Source organism: Peromyscus eremicus, chromosome 19 (genome assembly GCF_949786415.1).
Source record: "Peromyscus eremicus chromosome 19, PerEre_H2_v1, whole genome shotgun sequence".
Classification (NCBI taxonomy): domain Eukaryota; kingdom Metazoa; phylum Chordata; class Mammalia; order Rodentia; family Cricetidae; genus Peromyscus; species Peromyscus eremicus.
In genome coordinates, this window is record NC_081435.1 from 61,800,843 (window position 1) to 61,826,233 (window position 25,391).

Genomic DNA, 25,391 nt, shown 5'->3' on the forward strand with positions numbered 1-25,391 from the left:
TGGATGGAGGTGTTCCTGCCAGGGGCTGGGCAATGGATGGGCGGGGTGATGACAGCAGCGTGCTCTTATGGGCCAGTGACCAGGGACAACTTCCGCTTGACCCGCCCACCTTCACTAGCAGCTCGCAGAAGGGGGTGGCTCACCATGGCAACCGGCATCCGCGTCTAGGAAGTAGACTCCACTGGGCGCTGCGGTTCCTGGTTGCCGCCATCCCAAGGAGACTTGAAGATGTACAGCCAGCGGTTTGGCATTGTCCCCAGGGAATTTAAAGGCCCCACTCCCAAGGCGGTGATCATAGTAAGTACAGGGTGTTTGTGCAGGAAACTTACGACTTTTTGCATCGGGTGGAGCCTGTCCTGGCTGGGTTCTTTCACCTGGGAAGCAGGTAGGTCCCTGGTGCAGCGGGTTTTGAGGAAGAAAAGGTTGTTGCTCACCTGTCTATCATTCTGCCCACACCCACTCCATCCTTTTCTACTCCAAACTCTAGCTACAATCAGCACTTGGGATCTTTGTGGTTTTGTTTTTCCTTCAGTCTCCTCCAAAAGGAAAGATCTGACCCCTTGCTATGAGCTTGGGTATTGGAGCATTATGGAAGGGCACTGGGCCAGGAGGCAGATTCTGATCTGTACTGGCTATGGTTCAACGGCACAACCTTGGATTGCTCTTGTGACCCTATGAAAATAGTCTATAGAAAGGGAATTGGGCTTTGAATGCTGTGTGTGATAATGGAATGTTCCCTGTGCCCCCTAAATGAGTAAGTAGCTGGTGGTGGACAAAAGTGCCCCTACAGACTGAAAGTAAGCCAGTTAGTTGCCTCTTAGGATGGGCTGGTAATGGTAGCCCATAAGAACGGAATTTAATTTTGCTCAGAATACACACACTCCTTATCCATGCACATGGGTTTCTTTATTCCCGCAAACTGGTTTCTACAGACCAGAAAATGTGCACTGTGTAATCAGAGTTATATTGGGTGTATAGCACTGAAGAATATTCAGAGGTAAATCCAGTGACCCTGGGAGTTTTCCCTTCATTAAAAGCCCCATTCACATAGTGAAAAAGCTTCCTCCTAAATAAGCCATTAAAAGTAGGTAGTAGGTTATGGTCTCTATGGTGACAACTTGTGGAAGAAAGATTTGGACTAATCAAGAATACAGTTGTAATATGGTACATAGGGCACATGCCATATTTCCACTTACAGACCTCCCTCTTCTCTAGGTCCAAGGACTGTAGAATCTGGCCCTGGAAGAAAGTAGTCTGGAAACTGCTGTGGCTTTGAGGGCTCAAGATAACTCCACGAGGGGCAGAATCAGAACACTTTTCGGTCACGTATCTCAATGTAGTGCTCAGGGTCCAGGCCCTTTGTTGGAGAACATATGATTTATGTTCATAACCAATAAGGATCAGAAAAAAAAAAGAAACAGACTGCTAAAGCAGAACCAGGCCACTGAATACTGTGTGCTTACAGAAAAAGAAATAGGAGGCAAAAGAAGCCAGAGTTGTTTCTTCTTCTCTGGTGTATAAGTGTGTGATAAGAAATGCAGACATGATGCCAAGTGGTGGTGGTGCACGCCTTTAATCCCAGTGCTCGGGAGGCAGAGCCAGGCGGATCTCTGTGAGTTCGAGGCCAGCCTGATCTACTGAGCAAGTTCCAGGATAGGCTCCAAAGCTACACACAGAAATTCTGTCTCAAAAAACGAAACAACAACAACAAAAAAGCAGAGAGAGAGAGAGAGAGAGAGAGAGAGAGAGAGAGAGAGAGAGAGAGAGAGAGAGAGAGAGAAGAAATGCAGATATGAAAGGATGAGAGGTAACAATTGATGAAGCATAGACTCTCAGAAATTCCCTAGGAAAAAGCAATTAAAAAAAAAAAAAAGAATAGTGAGGTGAGTAGCCACTAGCACATTTCTCTTCCTCATTTGACAGATGAGAAACCCTAGTGTGTAGGCCAGAATCAAATCTAGATGAAGTCACTGTTCTTTAAAATAGGAACCTGAGATGTTATAGTAGCAAAGTCCTTCCTTGATCTTCACAAATCTTCTTTGCTCTTCCTTTAGTGTGGTCAGAGCATCAGTGTCCATTATTATAGTTGCTAACCACATATGACTTCACTTCTGGAAATGTGTTGAGTCACATATTGAAAAGATAATATTCTGGATATATTGGATAAATAAAATATATTATCACAATTAATTTCCTATTTTCACTTAACTATTCAGTTACAAGAAAAACTTCAGTTATGTATCTGTATTATATTTCTATTGAACAGTGTGGATTTTGGTCATTGACAAGCCTGTTCCTTGATTGGTATCACCTTTTTCCGTTTTTTAGACAACTCAAGGTCCTTCCTTCATCCAGAGCCTGGGAACTCAGCTAGGTGTGGTGACACATGCCTGTAACTACAACATTTGGGAGGGAGAGGCAGATGATCAGTTAACGAGAGAATTGGAGCCAGCCAGAGCTACATGACACCATGTCTCAATGCCCCAAGCCTTACAAGGCTTCCAGGTCTAGCTACCACCCGTGGTATTTCACATCAACTCTTACCCTTGTTCCCCCTTTAGTCAAAGTGTACCTCAGGTCTTGATTCCTGTCCTGACAGCTAGCAACAATTGCATCTAGCTGGCCTGTGAGTTGTTCTCAGCCCACCCTTGTCTACCAGAAGCCTAAGTTCTTGCTGTGTCTCCTGCCCAAGTGACCCTGCACTACTTCACTGTCACAGAATCAGTACTCATAAAATACCAGGAATGTTAGAGAATAGTAGTTTAATTAAATGACTCCAGACTCCAAAGAGTTTTGATGTGGATTTGCTTCTCATGAGACACTTCCTACTCGCCTCTTGTGTCTGCTTCCCAGTTCATCCTGTCGGCTGTGTCTAGGTACCTTTTTGTGTGCCCCAAACCTGAAACATTTCATCAGTTTATCTTTGGATGCTATGTTTATTTCCTTTGAATGCTCTGCTATAAATCCCCAACCCCAGTATCTGGTAATTCTGGCACCAATGTTCTAAATGTAATTCAGCAGAATGAGTCCGCCTGTGCCTTCTGGGTTTATTTCTATGAATGAGCACCCACATGCCACCACTCACCCAAGGATTACTGCATAAAACCGCTGCTGAAAACATAAAGTTCAAGATTACTGATTTCTTGGTGGCACCAAAAGGTACAGAGACTGAATCAAGACCACCCAGAAACACTTGTTCACTCACTTATATTGAGAGACTAATTGTGGAAAGAGTGGGCTCAATGCTAGCAATACAGAAATGATAAAGATGTAGTCAAGGAGATTTCATTTAGTGTGTTGATATATATTCAAAGTGTGTGGACATGTTCAGCATTTGAGTGACCATTGTACAAAGAGAATACATTTAAAGTGTAGCGTCCCAGGAAACGCTGAAGGAAGACCCCAGGCCCAAATAGGATGCAGAACAAAGAGCGTTTATTATACCAGCACACATGTGCAGTTGTTCACCTGTACAAAATGGCGGTGACCCCAAGCGACTTGTAGGCTCCTTTTAAGTACAGCTAAAGGGCGTTTCAGGGTCAACTACATAATAACTGCTTGGGTAAGCAGGCAGCAGTTACATTGTATATTTCTAATTGGCTGTGGTTTAGTCTTACCACTTTGGACACATCTGTACAAGCTCTGAAGTGGCTCAGAAGGGGCTGCTGGGTTTGTCCTTGAGACACTGTGAGGCTGACTTAGACCCTCTGTGTTTGTTCTCCCTGGACCCTGAATGTAAGGGCCTTGTAGATAAGTGGCCCTTTGTCAGAAAAGACACCTGTTTGTCCTTCTCAGAGAACTGGAACCTAAATTCAGTTGTGAAAACAGGAGAGTTTAACCCCTTCAAAAGAAACCGATACTATCCCAAAAAATGTCTGTCACATAGGTCTTGCATTCAAACTTTTAAAAACCAACCAAATCAGCGTAAATTTCTAATAGCAGCCCCCTCCTCTAGTCTTCTTTCCTCTCTTCATTTCTTCCTTTTTGGTCTTTCACAATTTAGTACATGTGTAGTTAAATAGTAGCCCTCTGTTTTTTTCATTGAAATTATTCTCATGCTAATAACTGATTAGAAACAGTGTGCAGACAGTAGGTCACAGGAGCAGGCTTGAGAAAGCCCCTAATCCTTGTTATCCAGGTCTAGCCTTGTTATCCAGGTCTAGCCTTGTTATCCAGGTCTAGCCTATTTGAAGCACTTTGAGCATAACATTCACATCTCTGGTTGATTAAATAATTTCTAGAACCTAGTCTGTTAAATTTTTATCTATCTATCTATCTATCTATCTATCTATCTATCTATCTATCTATCTATTTATCTATATTAGTTCTTTGAGAGTTTCCAGTTCCATGCCTGTTTGCTTGTATTTATCCCAACTCTTCCCATGTCCACCCCTCCTTCCATACCCACCCACCTGTGCGCTCTTTCTTTTTTAACCCTTTAAGACCGATCTATGTTGCCCCAATATTCTTGGATGTGTGATCTTCCACTGAGTGTGGTCACCTTAACCAGGGGGTACACTCTTAGTGAAAGTGCTCGCCCTCCCTCTCTCTCTCTCTCTCTCTCTCTCTCTCTCTCTCTCTCTCTCTCTCTTTCTCCCTCCCTCCCTCCCTGCCTCCCTCTCCCTCCCTGCCTCCCTCTCCCTCTCAGCCTCCCTCTCCCTCTCAGCAGCTAACAGTTGTTGCCATTTGCTCCGCAGCTAGTGATGGGATTGTGTGCCCAGCTCCCCTCTCCATGTTGGGATTCAGTCTGGCTTGGGCTTGCCCAGTTTTTGTGCTGTTGCGGTCACTGTGAGTTCATGTGTGCAGCTCTCCTCCTGTGTCCAGAGGATGTTTTCTTGTCATCCACTGCCCCTGGCTCTCTCTTTCTGCTCTTTCTTCTGCAATGATCCCTGAGCCTTGGAAGTGGGGGGGGGGGTGCTGGAGTGCAGTATATATGTTTCCTTTGGGGCTGAGCATTTTGTAATTTCTTATTCTATGCACTTTGACCAGTTCTGGGTGTCCGTGTTAATCACCATCTACTGCAAATAGAAGCTTCTGGTGAGGGTTGAGGGATGTGTTGACCTGGTGGGAATATGCAGAAAGGCATGCAAAAAGCTGTTCAAAATTTACCTTTAATACTTATATATACTTCTAATCAAAGGACTTTTTAAGAAAAATAGATGATCTGTAACTCATGATTTGACTTACGTTTCTTGAAAGATGATGCAAAAATGATAGGCATTCAGTAGGTTGCACTTTAAAATGTGAATTTGGATCTTTTCGTGGACTAGCAATATATAGTAAGGTGACTCTCAAGGCCTTGGGCATGCCATTAAGATGAAGCCTACACCAGGCTCAGGAGAGATCGTGAGGCCGAGTAACAGATCCTCTGCAGTGTTTGTGACGCTTGGTAGTTTATGTGTGTTAAATGCGTTTTTACTAATAGTATCTCCTGTTTACAATAGGTTTATCAGAATGCACCTCATCAAAAGCCAAAGACTCTCTGTACTTGAAGCTAATGTGAGGGATATCAAACTCAGGGAACAAAACAAGTTAGCCCTTAGATGCTTAAGTTGCTTTTGGTTGTAACAGCAACAAGTTGTAACACACTTGTAAGAAGTTGTGACACACAAGTTTTTTCTATCCACAGTCAGGCTCTTGAATTTTGCTTCTTGTCAATGACAGCTGTTCTTTGTCTTCAGAGGGCCAAGCATCCCAAGGCCCATAGGGCTGAGCAACATCTGAAACGAATCCAGCGCAGCTACCACAAGTATCACACTACTTTGGCGTCCATTAAGTCCAACGAGCAGGATCGCCTGCGAAGTGACTGGCTCGAGCACAATGACCGCAAGTACTTTGACAGCCTGGTGCGAGCGAGGACCAAGGATGCCATGCAAGGCTTCGTCCTCAACACCGAAGAGAGACGCAACAGGTAAGGCGCTCGCAAACCTGGTAGCCCAGGCACCGAAGCATTCTTGAAGCACCACTCATGGTTGATTCCTTTGAGTACTGGGGCTCAAACCCAGGGCCTCTCCTAGGCTAGGCAAGTTCTCTAACATTCCGTTGTGTCCTCAGCTCACAAATGTTTAATATTGTGCATAAAACAATCAAGTGAAATAAAGGTCCTGGCTAAGTTTTTCATAGTAAAACCAGTAACTGTTGTTTGTGATTATTTTTGCTTATGTTAACAACATTTTGATGGAAAAAGAGTATACTGTTTTATGGTTTGTTTCTTTAATTAAAATCTGTCCACTCTGCTACTTTTGAAGATAAACATTCATATGTTATCTGTATATTATCAAATAAAGTATGGCACAGATGAAAGTCTTATTTTATGGAGACCCACAGTGATTATTTTTAACATTATTTATTGGAGGGAGGGAGTGTCATTGTGCATGTGGAGGTCAGGAGACAACTTTTGGGAGTTGGTTCTCTCCTTCCACTGTGTGGGTCCCAGGGTCAAACTCAGGTCATCAGACTATTCTTTTTCTATTCTTTCAATTGAAGAAGAAGTGGGTTCTGGGGACAAAGCTCAGGCTTGCAAGGCAGGAGCTTTGCTGAGTTATTTCCTCAGCTTAATAGTCATCTTTTATTTCTGAAGAAACTATTAGACACTAATTCAGAAGAACAAAAGTTAGTTGGAATGATAATTTTAATGAATAAATTACTTAGTTGTTTTTTGTTTGTTTGTTTCAGGCTACGTGAACTTCTAGCATCAGAAGAAAATGAGTATTTTACCGAAATGCAATTGAAAGGAGAAACCATTGAAGAGAAAAAAGACAGAATGAGAGAGAGAACCAAGTTTTTACGAGAGAAGAAGGAAAAAGAGAGGCAGGATTTTGTAGCTGAAAAGTTAGAGCAGCAGTTCAGGTAATAAATTGGAAGAGTACACAAGCGGAACGTGAACACGGGATTTGTTAGATAGACTACTGAAGGGAGACTGCCAGAGGTGCTTGTCAGGGGAAGGAAGCAGACACATGGTTCCCTTCCTCAAGACCATGATGGATCCCTGAGGTGGGAGGGAGAGCATTAGACAGAAAATGGTACAGTATGTGGCAATGCACAATGGGGGCCTTAAAGGGGAGGGGTGAGAGGAAAGAGAGGGGGAGGGGGAGGGGAGAGAGAGTAGAGGGAGAGAGCCCCCCTCCCACTGGAACACCTGGGATGGGTGGGGGTTGGGCGCAAGGAGCCTCCTCAGAGAAAGCCCCTAGATCAACCTCAGGAACAAAGGAAATGCCAGATTTTGTAACTTTCTGGAGGCTGGTGGACGCTTCACACCAGTGATTTAGTTCAACATAACCTTCATGACAAAGGGCATGGAAGAGCCAGGATAAATTAAGAGCTGTCAGAGCATAGACTGCCTTTTAGTTCTCTGGCAGGCGGTGGCTGTGGGGAGCAGGGCTTGACTTCTTTAGGCTGTGGAATCTCTTTTAAGAGTGACCACTGTCTTTAAGGACAGTCCCGCATTCTAACTGGTATATTAAAAATGATTGAGAAAAGCTAGCTCACAGTAAATCGTAGCCTTAGAAGGGTGCACAGTAATCATACTTTAAATCTTGGTAATCACTTAAAATTCACAGATTAAATACATAGATCACTTAAAACACAAGTGCTCAGTTTGTCTTAAACCCTGCTCTAGGGCTCTGTGCTTGCCTCCCAAGATTGGAAGTGCCAACTGAGGGTCATTTCCACCTCTACCAAATCCATGATGGATCCCCGTTTACTAGTGCCTGGTTATTGCCTGGTACCGTGATCAATTCTGATCACCCAGACTTGTGATCTGCTTCCTGACACAGACTACAGAGACCCTTTGTTTTCAGATCCCTGGTCTTCTCTGTATTCAGCCTGACCCTGTGATTGTCTCTAGTGTCCCTTCTCATTTTGCCTTTCCACCTTAAGATATCCTGAGTCTGTTCTGATTTCATGAGACGTTTTGAAGAAAGTACCCCTCCTTTGAAATGACCTATTGTGTGTTACATCATTAGAGCATGGCAGATACCTTTAACAGCATAAACTAAGACACATTCCTTACCTTTAAAAGAATGTGTGTGTGTGTGTGTCCATACCCTGTCCTAGGTAGCTTCAGCTATCAACTTGACACAGCCTAGAGCTTGCTGAGAGAAGCCTCAGTCGAGGATTGCCAGATCAAGTTGGCCTGTGGCCATGTCGCTGAGGAATTGTCTTGATTGATGTGAGAGGTCCCAGCCCACTGTGTGTGGCATCATCCCTAGGCAAGTGGTGGCCTGGGCTGTATAAGAAAGCTAGCAGAGCTGTGGAAGGGGGACCTCTCACAATGTACCTCATTTAAGCAAATAATTATAGGCAACTAAAGAATGTTGAGAGTGGGAGATTAGTCTTCCAGGGCTGAACTTCTTGGTTAGTGTTACAGTGCCAAGTGGTCAGCCCTGAAATCAAATAAAAGGGACATTGGACAGACTCAGCAGATTGTATTTATATCTTTATGCCTTTATATATCCCCAGCCATAAAGCAAAGATATTTGGAAAAGTCTCCATGATTGCTGTTTCTTCCTAGTTTTTAGAGTAAGAATATATATATATATATATATATATATATATATATATATATATATATATATATAACTAATTTATTATTCTGTGGTTATATTTTCACTGCCTCTTCTATTCCTAAGAGGTGGACATTAAGGACATTGCTGTCATGGGGTTAAGAGCTGTGCACTGTTTTTGCATGTTCTGTTTGTAACACACAGATCTGGCAGCTCACAATCATCTGACAGTCCAGCTCCAGGGGATCTGCTGCCCTCTTCTGGACTCCATTGGCACTTGTACTCATGTGCACATACCCACATATAGACAGACATATATAGACATAATTTAGAAAACACAATAAAAACAAATCTTTAAAAATTCCTGTCATATTTCTCAAGTTGGTTTCTTCATTTTGCTCCCTTTTTTAAATTCAAGTCCTTCAATGTAGTGATTGTCACATGATAGGATTATCAGTTTCATATGTCTTTTAATTTTAAGATTTTAATCTGCAGAAGGGATTTGAAAAGGTCAAATTTTTCCTGAAAGTGTTTAAAACATAGCCATTAGCCTTTTCAAAAATTAATTAATAAATGCACTTATTATTTTATACTTATGAGCTTTTTGTCTGCATGGGTGTAAGTGCACCCGGTGCCTAGTGCCCAAGAAGGCCTTGGAACTGAAGTTACAGACAGCTGTGAGCTGCCATGTGGGTGCTGGAACAAAACTAGGATCCAATGCAGGAGCAACCAGGGCTTTAACTGCTGAGGCATCTCTCTAGCCCAAATGCATTCATTTTTGAGATGAGGTCTAACTTTATAATCTAGGCTAGCTCAAAACTCACATTGTAGCCCAGGCTGGCCTTGAATTGAAGATATTTCTACCTCAGCCTCCCAAGTCCTAGGACTGCCACCACCCCCGGCTTCAATAAATATTTTTGAGACTTATGTCAACCTCTTCGATAGAATACTACCAGTGATTGACTTAAGGAGAATGAATATCAGTTAGGTTCTCAAGTCACTGAACATGAATAAGCAAAGGGACGTCTCTTGTTAAGCTGCATTCGGGACCAGAGGGTCTAAGAGGAAGTCCCCACTTAACTTGCAGAATACAAAGGGAATACAAGAGTTCATTTTCATAGCACTTGCAAAGCAGGGTGAGAAAGCAGCAAAATCAGATCAAGATGTGGTCCAGAGAACCATGAAATCTTCATCACTGACCACAGTTCTATAGAATTTCCATTAATAATACACATTGCACTAATCCTTCCTGCCAGAGCCGTGGTTCTCAACCTGTAGGTCTAGACCCCTCTGGGGGTGGAATAACCCTTTCACGGGGGTCTTGTATAAGATATCCTGCTTATTGTATATTTATAACACGATTCATAACAGTAATAAAATTACATTTATGAAGTAGCAACAAAAATAATTTCATGGTTGGGGGATCACCACAGCATGAGGAACTGTATGAAAGGGTCACAGCGTTAGGAAGGCTGAGAACCACTGCAGCAGAGGAAAATAGGAAAAGTATGCTGCTGTAATGAGTAATGGGCATAGGATGCAAGAACAGCTAGCTGGTAAGGAGAAATTCAGACTTAGGAACCAGAGAGAACAGGTGTTTCTGGGCAGGTGTTTTAAAGATGAGGCAACTGGCCCGGATAAGTTAATTCTTTTTGTTTTGTTTTCTTTTTGAGGCAGGGTCTCACAGTGTAGCCCTGGCTGTCCCAGAACTCACTATGTAGATAAGACTGGCCTCAAACTCATAGAGAGCTGCCTGCCTCTGCCTCCCGAGTGCTGGAACTAAAGGTGTGCACCACTACGCCTGGATAGATAAGTTAAATTTTTGATCCAAAGTCACACAGGAAATGGCAGAGCAAGGATTCAAGCCGATCCGGCCTGATGGCAGTACTGTATCTTAGCAGTGTCCATCCGCTTGGACCTGCCCCCTGCCTGTGGCTTCCTCACATGTCCTCTGTCCAGATGGCCTGCATCTGGCTGGTTTTGGTTTTCCTTGCTCCTGGGCATTACTGTGCAGTCAGATGTCTACACACAGCGCTGCCTCTCACAGAGTGCTGGGGTTTGCCCTTTTAAATCCCCCTTTCAGGGAACGCTGTGAGGAGCTCCGCAGTAAACTGGTCAGCGTCCATGAGCTGAAGGTGGGTGAGGAACGGAAGGCCCAGGTGGCATTCAACGAGGAGCTGAAGAGGCAAAAACTGGTGGAAGAGCAGCTGTACGCGAGGCTCTGGGAGGAAGACAGACTAGCCAAGGAAAAGCGAGAAGCTTACGAGGAGAGGAGACAGAAAGCGCTGGTGGAAAACACACGCCTGGGGCTGGATGCTCAAGTCACTAGCAACCAGGCGCAGCGGCAGGCTGCGCAGAGGATGAAGGAAGAGGAGGCCCGCCTCCTGGTGAGCCCTTTCAAATGCCTCTGATGGGGTGATGCGCTCCATGGCGGTAGCGCTTTCTGGCTGGTTAATATAGTTTTCAGGCTTGGAGTTTGGGGCTGGTCCACTAAGCACATTTCCACTTTGAAGTCTCATGGTTTCTTAATAATACACTCAAGTCTAGATGTACAGGTGTGCATAGAAGCACAAGGCCCGGAAGACTGTGGGCTGGCATGTGGAGCATAGTGGTGAGTGATGAGTAATGGGATCAAAGATCATTTACATTTACTTTTGTGTGTGTGTCACTTTTGGACACACACCTGCCTATTGTTTACAGTCACACACTGAGCAATTCCGACAAAGCTTTATTGCTGGCTCAGCTATGTTAAAAGGCAAGCTCCCTTTCTACAGCCCCTCTTAGTGCAGCCGTGTGCGTGTGCGTGTGCGTGTGCGTGTGCGTGTGCGTGTGCGTGTGCGTGTGCGTGTGTGTGTGTGTGTGTGTGTGTTTCCAAGAAATCCCTTAGGCTCACCCCTTAGAGCAAATGCATTGACTTATTTGCTTCGCTTAACTGTGCCCGTCCATCTTGATTGCTCTTCAGGAGAAGAACAACGCACAGGTTAAGCTAGAGAAGGAACAAGAGAAGCTCCGGAAACAGAAGTCCAAACGGGAAACCAGGAACAGTTTGCAAAAGGCCGTGCAGGAGAAGCTGGAGTCTCTGCAGCAGGAGCACAGAGAAGAGCAGGACTTGAACATGAAACTTGTGGGAAGGGCCCTTCAAGACTTGCAAGAGGAGGCAGATAAGAAGAAGCAGAAGAGAGTAAGGCGTTTATTTAGTGCCTACTGAATGCTGGTCAGGATTGCCTGTTGTCAGTCTTATGGGTTGTTACTATCTCTCTCTCTTTTTTTCAGTTAGTGGATCAAGTTCAGTTTATTTATTTATTTATTTATTTATTATTATTGTTAAGAGATTTTCTATTCATTTTACATACCAACCACAGATTCCTCTGTCCTCCCTCCTCCCGCCCCCCGTCACCCTCCCCACAACTCACCCCCCATCCCACTTCCTCCAAGGCAAGGTCTCCCATGGGGAGTCAGCAGTCCAAGCCCCTCCTTCCTGCACCAAGGCTGCTCAAAGTGTCTCACCATAGGCACTGGGCTCCAAAAAGCCAACTCATGAACTAGAGACAGGTTCCAATCCCACTGTCTGGGGGCCCCCTAAACAGTTTAAGCTAAATAACTGTCTCACTTATCCAGAGGGCCTGATCCAGTTCCATGGGGGCTCCTCAGCTATTGGTCCACAGTTCATGTGTTTCCACTAGTTTGGCTAGTTGTCTCTGTACTTTTTCCAATCATGATCTTGATGTCCCTTGCTCATAGAATCCCTCTTCTCTCTCGATTGGACTCCTGGAGCTCGGCCTAGCACCTGGCCATGGATCTCTGCATCTGCTTCCATCAGTCACTGGATGATGGCTCTATGATGACATTTAGGGTATTCAACCATCTGATCACCAGAGTAGGCCAGTTTAGGCACCCTCTCAACCATTGCCAGTAGTCTACGGTGGAGTCATCCTTATGCATTCCTGGGAACTTCCCTAGCACTCTGTCTAGAAAATATCACCTTGAGTGAAGTAACCCAGACTCAGAAAGACAAACATGGTATCATAAGTGGGTACTAGATGTAAAGCAAAGGACAACCAGACTGCAACTCACAGCTCCAGGGAGGCTAGCTAGTAAGGAGGACCATAGGAAGGACGCATGGATCACCCAGTGAAGGAGAAATAGATAAGATCTACATGAGTAAACAGGGGATGAAGGGGGGGTAATGGAGGGCAAGGGATGGGGGTTGAGAACATAGGGGAGCGGGAGGTTTGAGCTGGAACAGGGACAGAGTGGGAGAGCAAGGAAAGAGATACCATGATAAATGAAGACATCATGGGAATAGGGTTGTTACTTTCTGTGTGCTTTACGGTGCAAGGCCCTGAACTCAGTCTCCAGCACCAGAAAGGAATGAAGGGAAGACAGGAGGAAGAGGGTAAGAGAGGGAGGGAGGAGGGGAGGGAAGACTATAAAAGATAGTTTAAGTCACCCCAGCAGTGCAGGAGCACTCCAGTATCTCCACGTTCTCTTTAGCTTTTGATATTGTCACTCTGTTTGCTTTATTATGGTACATGTTGACTAATATCTCATATGACTTTAATTTGCATTTCACTAATGGTTAATGATATTGAACAGTGTTTTATGTTATTTGCCCTCTCTATAGTCTCCTAGGTGAAAGGTCTCTTTATGGATTACTTAGGTCATTCCTGTTGATGTTCCAATCAACCCATTGTAGGGTAGCAGTATTCCCATTGAAAGTGTGCTGGTAACTGCTTTAGGAAACTCTTTGAGAAAGCATTTGAATCAGCTTATTCAAAAATGTGCTGTCAAATACTTCAAACAGATACAAAGAATGGTCTGAGTCCCCTTGTGTCCTTAGCAAGCTTTAGAAAACTTCAGCTAAAGTCCATTCTTGTCTTGTCTATACCTACAAGCACTTCTGAGTCCTTTGAAGTAAATTCCAGACATAATAGTGTACCAATGATTGCTTAAGTATATGGCACCACAAGATAAGGATGGTACCTTTTAGAAGACTGCTTTTCAGGCTGCCTTAGGGGTTGACAAGATGGCTCAGCAGGCAAAGGAGTCTACTATCAACCCTGTTGATTTGAGTTCTTTCCCCAGGTAGAAAGACAGAGCCTGTTATTAAAAGTTGTCCTTTGATACTGCCCCTCCCCCCACAGGCATGCACACACACACACACACACACACACACACATACACACACAGACACACCATGGTACATGTGTTTCCACCCACACATATTACACATTCACATACCAAATAAATTACCATGTGTGGTAGTTTGAATGTAATTGGCCCCCATAGCCTCTTAGGGAGTGGCACTAATCTCTTAGGAGGTGTGGCTTTGTTGGAGGAGGTATAGCCTTGTTGGAGGAAGTGTGACACTGTGGGGGTGGGCTTTGAGGTATCCTATGCTCAGGATACCACCCAGTGTCTCAGTTGACTTCCTGTTGCCTGCAAGATGTATGACTCTTAGCTACAGCTACAGCACCACATCTGCCTGCATGCCACCATGCTCCCTGCCATGATGATAATGGACTGAACCTCTAAAACTGTAAGCCATGTCACCTCAATTAAATGTTTTGTTTTTTTTTAAATAAGAGTTGCTGTGGTCATGGTGTCTTTTCACAGCAATAAAAACCCTAAGATTCCATGTCAGTCAAAAAAATAAACTTGCTCTTACTGATGTGTTCTAATAACATGAATTAAATTCTATGCTATGTAGGAAGACATGGAAAGAGAACAGAAGATATACAATGACTATCTAAAGCAGCGACGAATGGAAGAGAAAGCCCAAGAGAAAGAACTAGACAGAATACTAGAGGACATAAAGGCCAAGAAGCAGGCTGAGAAGGATCAGGAACTGGCCCTTGAAAGGGAGGCAAGGAAGCGACTCCAGAACGAAGTCATGTGTACAAGAAAACTCCAAGTTCAAGAAAAGCGTAAGGAACTGAATTATCTCCATCTTCTCTTTGCCTTTACTTTTTAAAAGTTAATTGTTTAGTTAGCATTCAACTCAAAATGATGGGTTTCACTGTGACGTTTTAATATATACATATCATTATATTTTGCTCTCCTTCACCCTTTCCCCACCATCCTCTTGTACCCTCCTCTAACATGCTCTTATTTTAACCACCAAAACATTGAAGTATGTATCTGTGAAATGTCATGAATGTTTCAAGTACTAAGACTCCTGCTTTTGCGAACCTTATCTAATTAGAACTAGACATAAATGAATGAGAAACTTCACATCCTAGCAGACACTGCACAGTCCCAAGGGAGGTGTTCTCAAGGTCGAAGAGCAGTGTGTACTCTGAGTGCCATTTACTTTGATGATTGTAAAAGATAGGAAATGGTGGAAGGCAGAAACTCACCTCTTCCTCCTCCCTTTCATCTGTCCCTCTTTTCTTTCTGAAGGTGTTTCTATTCCTGTAACTGCGCAAGTCATTTTTAACAGCCTGTAATGTACTGAACCTTGAGAGATCCGAGGTGTCTGTTGAAGTCAGCTCAAATGGCTCATTCACTCAAGGCTCTTAGTGTTCCCCCATTCAAAGTGTATCCTTCTCTTCAAGACTTTAACTATGACTTTTTGACATTTCAGATGACTGATGGACCAGAAGGGTCTCCATTCAGAGACCATTCTCAAAGTTTGGAGAGGTCTTCCCCCCTTTTCTGTCAGCAGTTAGTCTACATCAGTTCCCAGGTGTTTCATAAAGAACTTTCAATTATTCGTTTGAAGGTTAACTTTAGTTTAGGATTTCTGGAAGTACATGTGTGCTGTGTTACCCTTGACTCATGGATCTCCCTGGACCGAGTTGCCCCACACTACTAAGTGACAGATTCTATGAACTCTGCCTTAGAAGCCAGACCAGAGACTTCTCAGGTCATGCCTATCTGTAGCTGTGTCTTCCTCCTCCCTCTAGCTGATTCTGCGTACTGGCTAACACACTCCCAACTGTATAATAGATACCCATTAACGAAACGGGCCTCTCCTCCCTATTCATGCCATATTCTCAAGGTTGTGTATTCCTTTCTTAAGGGCAAGATGACACCTCCACACCCTTCACTCCCCCAAGCCCTCACCCCCATCACCTGGGAATCAGAGACAGTCTGAGTGCAGGTGTGTACTGTGGATTACTAAAACCTATAAGGGACCTCTACTCTACTACGTGGGTCTGGGCTCTCCCCAGAGTTCCTGCCATGCTGGTATCTGCCTATCTTTATTAAAGGTAATATTTATTCCAATAAATCTCTTACCCAAAAGGTAAGTGTAATCCAACGTAGTGTCCCTCTTACTCTCTGAATGTAGAGGCTTTCAGTGAGAGTCTCAAAGGGTCTCCTGGAGACCACCAGTCTTACAGCTTCAGTGTATCTAGATTATAACTTCTTTTTAAAAAAATTTATTTATTTATTATATATACAACATGTATGACTGCAGACCAGAAGAGGGCGCCAGATCTCATTACAGATGGTTGTGAGCCATCATGTGGTTGCTGGGAATTGAACTCAGGACCTCTGGAAGAATAGTCAGTGCTCTTAACCTCTGAGCCATCTCTCCAGCCCTAGATTATAACTTCTTCTTTTTTTTTTTTCTTTTTCGAGACAGGGTTTCTCTGTGTAGCTTTGCGCCTTTCCTGGGACTCACTTGGTAGTCCAGGCTGGCCTCGAACTCACAGAGATCCGCCTGGCTCTGCCTCCCGAGTGCTGGGATTAAAGGCGTGCGCCACCACCGCCCGGCGATTATAACTTCTTACAGTTTACTACTCATGACCCTTTGACCCAGGAAATTGTTAAACAAATCCATATCTATGAATGTATAAAATAGGTACACAGATCAAACATGAACTGATAATATATCATAAGTAAATTTATTTTAAAACAATTCTTTGGTATATGTATATTTTTACCATTTATTAAATATAAAAGTAAAATTGCATACTAATGAGATGGATATGCTTGCATATTTTACATAAAAAGTAAATCTTGAGGCCTAATCTTGGTGGAATATTTGATAACACACAACTGATAGCACTTTTAATATTTTCAGAGTTGACTAGTGTTTTTATTTTATAATCATCAACACTGAGGATGCAACTTCACATAAACATGTAGTTCAAAAATGGCAGAATTACATTGAAGCCTATTTCAGAAATTGTTGGAAGTTCTGCCCTAATCCCAAGTGAAAACTCATTTACTGATCTTTTAAAATGAAACTCGAGTCAGCAATTCAAACAGCAATAATAGTACGTTCATCAGTAATCAAACATCCTAACATAATACAATTCAAAGATCTGATAATACTGAGGAATGTTAGTAAGAAAATAATTGAAGTCTTTGTTTATTTCTGTGACCTGCACAGTTTAGGGATTGACCTAACTGGGGCAATGGGGGCTGAAGAAATGATAGACTCGTACAGAAAAGCTGGGGTGAGATGGTCCAGCGCTGTCCTGGACACGCACTGAGAGCAGCTTGGAACCTCAGCACATTTATTAGGTGTGTTAGCTGATAGAGGGTCTCTGTAGGGAAGCAGTCTCAGGATGCAGGTGCTACTTTATGCACACACTGGTCTTAGCTAGAGGTCAAATATTTCTCGACATCTGCACTTGGACCAGAGGAGGGCCTGGCTGTTCTCATGGGTCTGAGGCACTGGCATCTCCGACTTGGCTGTGCTCCTGTCAACAACACATTTGCTCAGGACTTTATCTGCTTCCTGTATCTTTCCCTTTGGTATTTCTTTCTTTCTTTCTTTTTTTTTTAATTTTATATAAGAGATTTTCTAGTCGTTTTACATATCAGCCACAGATTCCCCTGTCCTCCCTCCTCCCACTCCCCAACCTCCCTCCCCAATCCCCCCCCCCCTTCATTCCCACCTCTTCCAAGGCAAGTTCTCCCCTGGGGAGTCAGTAGAGCCTGGTACATTCAGTTGAGGCAGGTCCAGTCCCCTCCTTCCTGTACCAAGGCTGAGCAAAGTGTCTCAGCATAGGCCCTAGGTTCCAAAAAGCCGGCTCATGCACCAAGGACAGGTCCCGGTCCCACTGCCTGGGGGCCAAGCCCCAGGTGGAGCTCCAGGGGTCCAATCCACAAGAGAGAGAGAGAAAGAGAGAGAGAGAGAGAGAGAGAGAGAGAGAGAGAGAGAGAGAGAGAGAGAGGGGGAAGGGATTATATGAGCAAGAGATATCGAGACCACAATTGGAAAAAGCACAGAGAAAAATAGCCAAACTAGTGGAAACACATGAACTGTGCTGAGAAGCCCCCATGGAACTGGACCAGGCCCTCTGGATAAGTGAGACAGCTGATTAGCTTGAACTGTTTAGGAGGCCCCCTTTGGTATTTGTTAAATGCTCCCAATGCAGCTTCTAGTCCCTGCAACAGCTCCATCCACCTAGTCTCTGGGACCTGACTGAGAAGAGATAAAAACAAACTCCTTGACCTCTGGCCTGGGTTGTTCCAGTCATTCTGCTCAAAGACTGGAAGAACTGGGAAACCAGGAAGGTCTTCCTGGCCCCTGCAGCACCCCTCCCTCAGGGCTGCCTGTAAGAACCAGGTCACAAAGTCTGGGTACCGTTCTGCTGGCCCTGGCAAAACTGTTAGTGACCAGGTTTGTGACCCTTTGGAGGACAGTTCTCTCAGTGCCCTTAAGGCAGCAATATTAATTTGTTGGTAAGCTTGAAAAGAATAGTGTAATTGGTTTTCAGCTCCTTGTTAAGGTCCCATAACCCTCAGGAGCATATCGGTGGTTATAGCAACTCCATGGGCTGGAGTACATTGCACCTGGCCCTGACAGGGTTCTGTTGAATAACAGGCAATCCCCTGGGTTGAGGCAAGATTTTTCCATGGGTAGTCAATCAGCAGGAGGCAGTCATTGTCACTGGGGATCCTCTGAATAAGCCCTTGAATGTATGGGACTGTAGGTTCATAGGCTGTACAGGTTTGTTTGATCTCTTTTAAAAATGTAAAGGTACAGTCATAATAGCATACCATTTAGTCTCATAATAGCAAACCATTAGTTGGGATTCTGTGGATCAAGTCACTCAAATAGAGGAAAGCGGTTAAAATTATTAGTGTCTTCCCCCAAATCTCTCTTGCTGAACAAGGTTTGTGGTAAAGGAGTGAGTTTATTTTCCTATAAGTCTCATGGCTCAAGGTAAATTTTTTGCCCCAGATTGGGTGTCTTTGTCCTTATGGACATGTTTCTCAGAAGACACAAGACCCCTTGCTTAACTCCTGAACTGCACATGTGCAGTCATGCAACTGGAATAAGGGCAGAATTCTAACACATTCTGCTTCCTCAGTGTCTGACTGGTGACTCCACCTTTCTTCTTCCCAGAGTGCTCTCTATCCAAAAGTCCTGCCTATACCTCCTGCTTAGCTATTGGCCAGTCAGCTCTTTATTAAACCAATCACAGTGACATATCTTCACACAGTGTAAAGGAATATTCCACAACAACATTGAGTTCTGTAAGTCAGTGGCCTGACAGTCTGGTTAGTTCCTATCCCTATGTAGTAAAGGGGATGGAGGTCTAAGTATAACCAGCAATCCTGGCTAATTTCTGGCTGGGAATAATTAACTGAGCAGTGGACCATGTCAAGAGTAGGGATGGGGAGTCCCTCAGGTTCTTGGACAGTGGGAGGTGAGACTTTGGCTCTGGATGTGTCAAGTGCTTTTAGGGGAGAGTTGGTCAGACCTTGACATGGGTAAAGTTGGATGCCTAGGTTCTCCCTGTTTCCCAAAGACCAGATTCTTTTAAGGATTTTTTTCAGGAAAACCTCAGTTTCAATACACCAATTTTTACAATGAAAACTCTCTTGTTCTGGCAACTAAGAGGCCCAGCCACAGGACATGCATAGGATTGTGAACTCTGTATTTCTATCTGAGAGGATACATTCTCATATCTTTCATTTCCCCAATACAACCAGACATTTAAATTGAGCATCAGTGAGCAAAGGCCAAGATGAATATGGGTTACTGGTCTGTAGTCACACTAGCTAATACCTTCCTTGTATCTGTCTTCCTCAGTTCCCAGGTCAAAGCCTGAGGGTGGTGCAGGTTAGACCATAACCTTGTATTTAGACTAAACATAAGACTCAAGAGGAAATAGAGGGACAGGGAGTGGAAATACCAGGGTCCTGATGAAACCTTAGTGGGTCATTTGGCATCCTCATCTGTGGCTTCCACTTTCTTCACCTGGGTGTGGTGGGTTCATGGTGTAACTCCAGCTGCTTTCAAAGCTGTAGATATGGAGAGAATCACCTTCTAGGTTCCTCTCCAAGTTGGTCACAGCACCCCTTTGGCTACCTGCTTGACCCAGACAGTATCACTGGACTCAAACAAGGGGGAACTGTGGTGGACTTGAAGGTCAGTTGGGTCTCCCGCATAGTCTGATGAATGGACTTTATGGAAGACTAGAGGGTCTGTAAATGACTTGGGAAAGGAGTGGCTAGAGAGTTCTACCAACTGCTGGTCCCTGAGCCTGGGAAACTGTGGGGGAGGTATTTTTGTTTGTTTTGTTTTTCTATTTTCTTTTTCTTTTTTATTTTCTCATACAATGTATCCTGACTGAATCCTCCCCTCCCTTTACCCCTACCAGGCCCTCTTCTCACACTTACCCTCTTCCCCAGATATGCTGCTCCTCCATTTCCCTTCTGGAAAGAGCAGACCTCCCAGTGATATCAACTGAACATGGCATAACGAGATGCAATAAGACTAGGCACAAACCCTTATATCAAGGCTGGATGAGGCAACCCAGTAGGAGGAAAAGGGTCCCAAGAGCAGACAAAAGAGTCAGAGACACCTCCATTCCCATGGTTAGGAGTCCCACAAAAACCCCAATCTAAAACCACAGCATGTACACAGAAGACCTAGCACAAACCCATGAAGCCTCCATGCTTGCTGATTCAGGCTCTGTGAGCCTCTGTGAGCCCTGATTAGTTCATTCTGTGAGCCATGTTCTCCTGATGGCCTCAATACCCCTGTCTCCTACAATCCTTCCTCTCTTCCACAGAGTTACCCCAGCTCTACCTAGTGTTTGGCTGTGGGTCTCTGCATCTTCTCCCATCATCTTCCAGAGGAAGCCTTTCTGATGGTGATTGGGCTAGGCACCAATCTTAAAAGGTCTTAGTAATAAATCAAACCTGGAGCCAGGTATTGGGGTGAATGCTGGAAGATCAGAGAAGCAGAACAAGCCAAAACCACCTCACCTCGCCAATTCCTCAGCTGATTTTGTTTCCTCAGACTGGAAGCCTTTGAGTCCTCATCCAGAATGGATCTCAGCTGAACTGTTGCTCAGAAGCCTAAAAGCTTAACCAGCTCTAGTTCCCGGTCCTCACGCCTTATATACCTTTTTGCTTTCTGCCATCACTTCCTGGAATTAAAGGCTCACTTCCTGGGATTAAAGGCATGAGTCACCATGCCTGGCTGTTTCCAGTGTGGCTTTAAACTCACAGAGATCCAGATGGATCTCTGCCTCCCAAGTGATAGGATTAAAGGCGTGTGCGCCACCATTTTCTGGCCTCTATATCTAGTGGCTGTTCTGTTCTCTGACCTCAGATAAGTTTATTAGGGTGCACAATATTTTGGGGAACACAATATTACCACAAATATCATTAGAAATCATTTCATTGACTTTTTTTGGTTAGTCTTATTTGGTTCTATCCTAGGTCTCTGAACCATTCAGCTTCCAGTTCCTGGCCATCCAGGCAGTGTCAGGCATGGGCTCCCTCTCATGGCACAGGCCTCAAGTTAGACCAGTCATTGGTTGCCCACTCTCACAAGCTCTGAGCCACCATTGCCCCAGCACATCTTGCAGGCAGGACAGGCGTGGGTCGAAGGTTTTGTGGTTGAGTTGGTGTCCCAGTATGGGGGAGATCTTTTAAACATAATTCTCATAGGGGATAAATCCCTCCCTATATGGGGTTCAGTGGGCCCAAATCAAAGCAAAGGAATGAGGTCTATCTACCCTTCACTGGACTCTAATAAGAGTTCTGTTAGAGTTTCTTTTAATGTCCTGTTTATTCTTTTTACCTGCCCAGACCTCTGAGTTCTATATGCACAATGAAATTTCCAATCTTTCCCCACAACTTACACTGCTAATTGAGAGGTTTTGGCTATGAAAGCTGGTCCATTGTCAAACCCCATTGCCAAAGCAGGGGGCCAGTTTGTGGGGGAGCTTTTTAAGCCACTGTTTGAGCAGTTTCAGTCTGAGTAGGGAATGCTTTTACCCTCCTAGAGAAAGTACTCATAAAAACTAGTGAGTACTTTTATCCTTCCTTTGCAGGCCAAATCTCAGTGAAGTCAGTTTCCCAGGGTTCACTGGGGCATTGGCCTCTCATTTAGACCCCTTCCTGGGTAAGGATTTAATTGAGCACAAACCTGGCATCTGACTGAGACATCTCATATTAGGCTGTCCAGTCTAGGTGTAATATACCTTGGTCTGAGCAACTCAGAAACTTTTGTAGACTCCAGATGATTAGCCTGGTGAAGGTTAGTTACTGGAGTCCTGCCAGTTGTTTCTAGGAGAATGATTTTTTTCCTCTGGTGTCTTCCACCAACCTGTGGGTTTGAGGTGTCCATTTTTTTTCTTTTTGCATCCTCTCTTTCTTCTTGGTTGTACCATGGAGTCTCAGGCACCCCCTGGTCAGGGAATGTGCTCAGAATATTAATAGAGTCCACTGGTCTTGGGGACATTTGTTGGCTAGCCACGGCAGCAGACTCCTTTACCTCTTGCCACGGGGGAGTCATCTTTTTGATGTCCTTGAAGTAGAGCAGTGGAGGATAGCAATTTGTGGGGGCAGGCAAATGGCTTCCAGGAGGGCCAAGATTTAAAGTCCTTTCCTCCAGCGGTGAGAAGCCCTCTTTCACTATCAGTCATACCATGGACATGCACAGTAGAAAAAGCAGAGTGGCTGTCTACATACATGGCATTTCCCTGTCTGAGAACCTGGTTAAGATTGGTCACGTCTGCTCTCTGGGCTGAGCTACCTGGCTTGGATTCAAATCAATTCAATTAAAATACCTACATATTCAGATATTTATCTGGTTTCATCTTTCATCTCATGACAGTCATGGATGAGCACCTATGGGCGGTCATCAGGCAAGAGGGTAGCAGGATTGATGGCAGTGGGCTTCTCAAACTGGACATCAGGGTGATCTAGGAGTAGGGCCTGGTACTGGGTCACACAGGCATTAGACAGCAGGCATTCTGGTGTTCTTGGAGGTGGCCCTCAATGGTGTGGGGTGCTATGAGTATAAGATCCTGACCCAGAACTAACTTCTCCTTTTTTTAAAACAAAAGACTAGTGGTAGCTTTTAGACAGATGGGCCATCCTGTGGCTACAGGGTCCAATCGTTTGGACAGAGATGTCACAGGGTGTTTCCATGGTCCCAGAGTCTGAGTTGAAATCTCTTTTGTAATGTCTTCTGTTTCGTGGACAAACAGATGAAAAGGTTTTGAGACATATGAGAGTTCTAGGGACGGAGCTGAAGTCAGAGCTGTTTTTAAAACCTCGAATGTCTTCTGTTTAGTCTCAGTCCAGATTAAGGGGCTCAGTAGCCCCCTCTGTGCTGGTGTATAGAGGCCTTGCTATTTCTGCAAGCTCTGGTATCCAGAGGCAGCAATACATACACCTGGGAACTCTTGAACCTGTCTCTTTGGAGTCAGGATCTGAAGGAGTGCAGCAATCCTACTCTGAGACCGGCTCCTTTTGTCTCCCTTCAGCTAGTAGCCCAAACAGGTGGCCCTGATGTACAAAAGTTGGACTTTCTTAGCCAACACTCTGTAGCCCAATCTGTAGACTGGAACTCTTGAAGCAGCCCCTCAGTGGCTCTTTTATAATTTACTTTCCCGAGAAACCTCTGAGGGAAGGGCAGGAGTTCAGCATTTAGCATCTCATCAAACAGGATCAGAGAATTTTTAAATCCTTGGGGCAACCGGGTCCAGATAAGTTGCCTGCTGTAATCTCTCTCTAGGTCTGTCCCTTTAAAAGCAACAATGGCTCAATTCAAATGCATCTTTCAGGTCCAAGACAGCGTACAGCTGTTTCTCTGGAAGAATCAGACTCATGAGAATCAGAGGTCTCAGGTTTCTTCACAGGCCTGAGAGGTGTATTCCACAGTGACTGACAGAGCGCCAGGATGGTGTACAGAAGACGCTGTCTCTCCAGGCCAGGCAACATGGACTGCAATTTCCCTTTGTTTCCAGGCTCTTTGGGAGTTGTTTAATCTGGACGGAGGTAGTGGAGCTGGTTAGTTGAACTGGTATAGGAACTTGGTGTTGGGCCAGTCCTGGGGGTTGGTTTCTGCCCATACTGCCAGGAGTATTTGTTGTTAATCTGAGAGAAAGTCCAGCTGTATCTCATTGTCAAAGAAGGTGATGGTGGCTTTCAGTTTATGGAAAAGGCCTTCTCCCTATCAGTTCTCTGTTGTTAAACACCTTTTGAGCTACCCCAGCATCTGGGACCTATTTATGTCTTTAATTTTTTTAAACTTTTGTAACTTTTCTAATATCTGGGGCCAACTGGATGACAAAGGAAATCTTTTCAGCAATTGTCTTTAATGCTTCTAAAGGGGACCTAGCAAACATTGTTTAAAGTCTCTTTGGTCAGGGTTGGACAGAAGAGAAAAATCCATTCTTTCCAGGCGGCATTGTCCAGCAGCAGTTCCCCCATCCAGTCTGGGGCCAGTTTTTCTACTTTTTTTCAGAGGAAGGTAGGTTTTAAGTTTTCCAATTATATGGATCATTGACCAAAAAGACGTAAATCATGGAAGGGAAAGAAATGAACTTCCCCTTTTCCCTTCCCTGGGGCTGTTTGAGCAGGTGAGGAGCACAGGGAACACACACCTGGGGAACTGCTTCACCATCCCTGTGTGCATTCTGCTCAGATGTCAGGGAGCCCTGGATGAGAGGCCCAGCTTCTCCATCCCCTACACCGGGACCTGCCTGGAAACAAGGAAGAGCTCTGGGAATGGGACAGGTGGAGTTTTTGTTTTGTTTTATTTGAGAGTTTCTCTGGGCAACCTGGCAAAGTCAAAAGGATTTGGGTTCCCAATAGGAGGGGGCATAGACAACACCATGGAGGGGGGTGTCTCACACCAGAGAAAACCACTGATCAATACAGGGAAACAGAACTAACAGGAACACACACACACACACACACACACACACACACACACACACACACACACACACAGGTGGCCACCACACATTTGAAACACACAGGGGAATTTGGTGACATCTCACACAGATTCTGGATATGCAACGGCTGTGTCCAACCTCTCCTCTGTATCCTAACAGGAGGTGCCTTAACCAGACTTACTGTTAATTCCATGGGGTGAGAATAAGATCACTACCACAAATTTTGAGCCAAATTTGAAACAAGCTTTATTAAATAATAGCCAGGATGATGGACACTGGCCAGGTCTATACCCAGGACTCCCAGAGAATAACATTAGTCAAAAGCTTATAAAGGCAAAACCAAAGGGCTACAAACTTCCCACCCTCATCCAATAGGAGGCAAACACGCATCCTGATGTACTTCCTGTCTATGTACCTCCTGCCTATGCATGATCAAGCACACATCCTGTGCAGTTGGGGCAACCAAGCTTGCTTACAGAAGCAAAAACACATGGCTTGTTATCTTATATGAGCAATAGCCCCTAGCATTACAGGACATTATCTGTTCTTGGGCAAGTGGGGCTTACAGGTTAGAGGTACTGTTTTATAGATCTCTTAAAGCATAATAATTTAGACTTAAAATATAACTTTAGCCCTCACATTATCTCCAGAGGTGACAGACCAGGAAACTTATTAATTTGTTTCCTTTTGAGGTGGAGCTATCAGACTCCTCAAAAGTGTTAGGTAGTGGTTGATCAAAGGGAATCGGGGGACCTGGAACAGCTCAGGTTGT

At 44.5% G+C, this 25,391-nt stretch overlaps 1 protein-coding gene across 1 annotated transcript in view; it reads left to right on the forward strand.

Annotated features, from left to right (window-relative positions):
* Window positions 1–119: 119 nt before the first annotated feature.
* Cfap53 (cilia and flagella associated protein 53) overlaps window positions 120–25,391 on the forward strand; it is a 49,011-nt gene continuing 23,739 nt past the window's right edge. Inside the window, exons 1-6 of the mRNA XM_059246295.1 lie at window positions 120–297; window positions 5,682–5,911; window positions 6,676–6,849; window positions 10,588–10,891; window positions 11,467–11,685; window positions 14,215–14,431. Coding sequence (XP_059102278.1) covers window positions 229–297; window positions 5,682–5,911; window positions 6,676–6,849; window positions 10,588–10,891; window positions 11,467–11,685; window positions 14,215–14,431 — 1,213 coding nt within the window. The 5' untranslated portion in view covers window positions 120–228. The remainder of the gene's footprint in view (window positions 298–5,681; window positions 5,912–6,675; window positions 6,850–10,587; window positions 10,892–11,466; window positions 11,686–14,214; window positions 14,432–25,391) is intronic.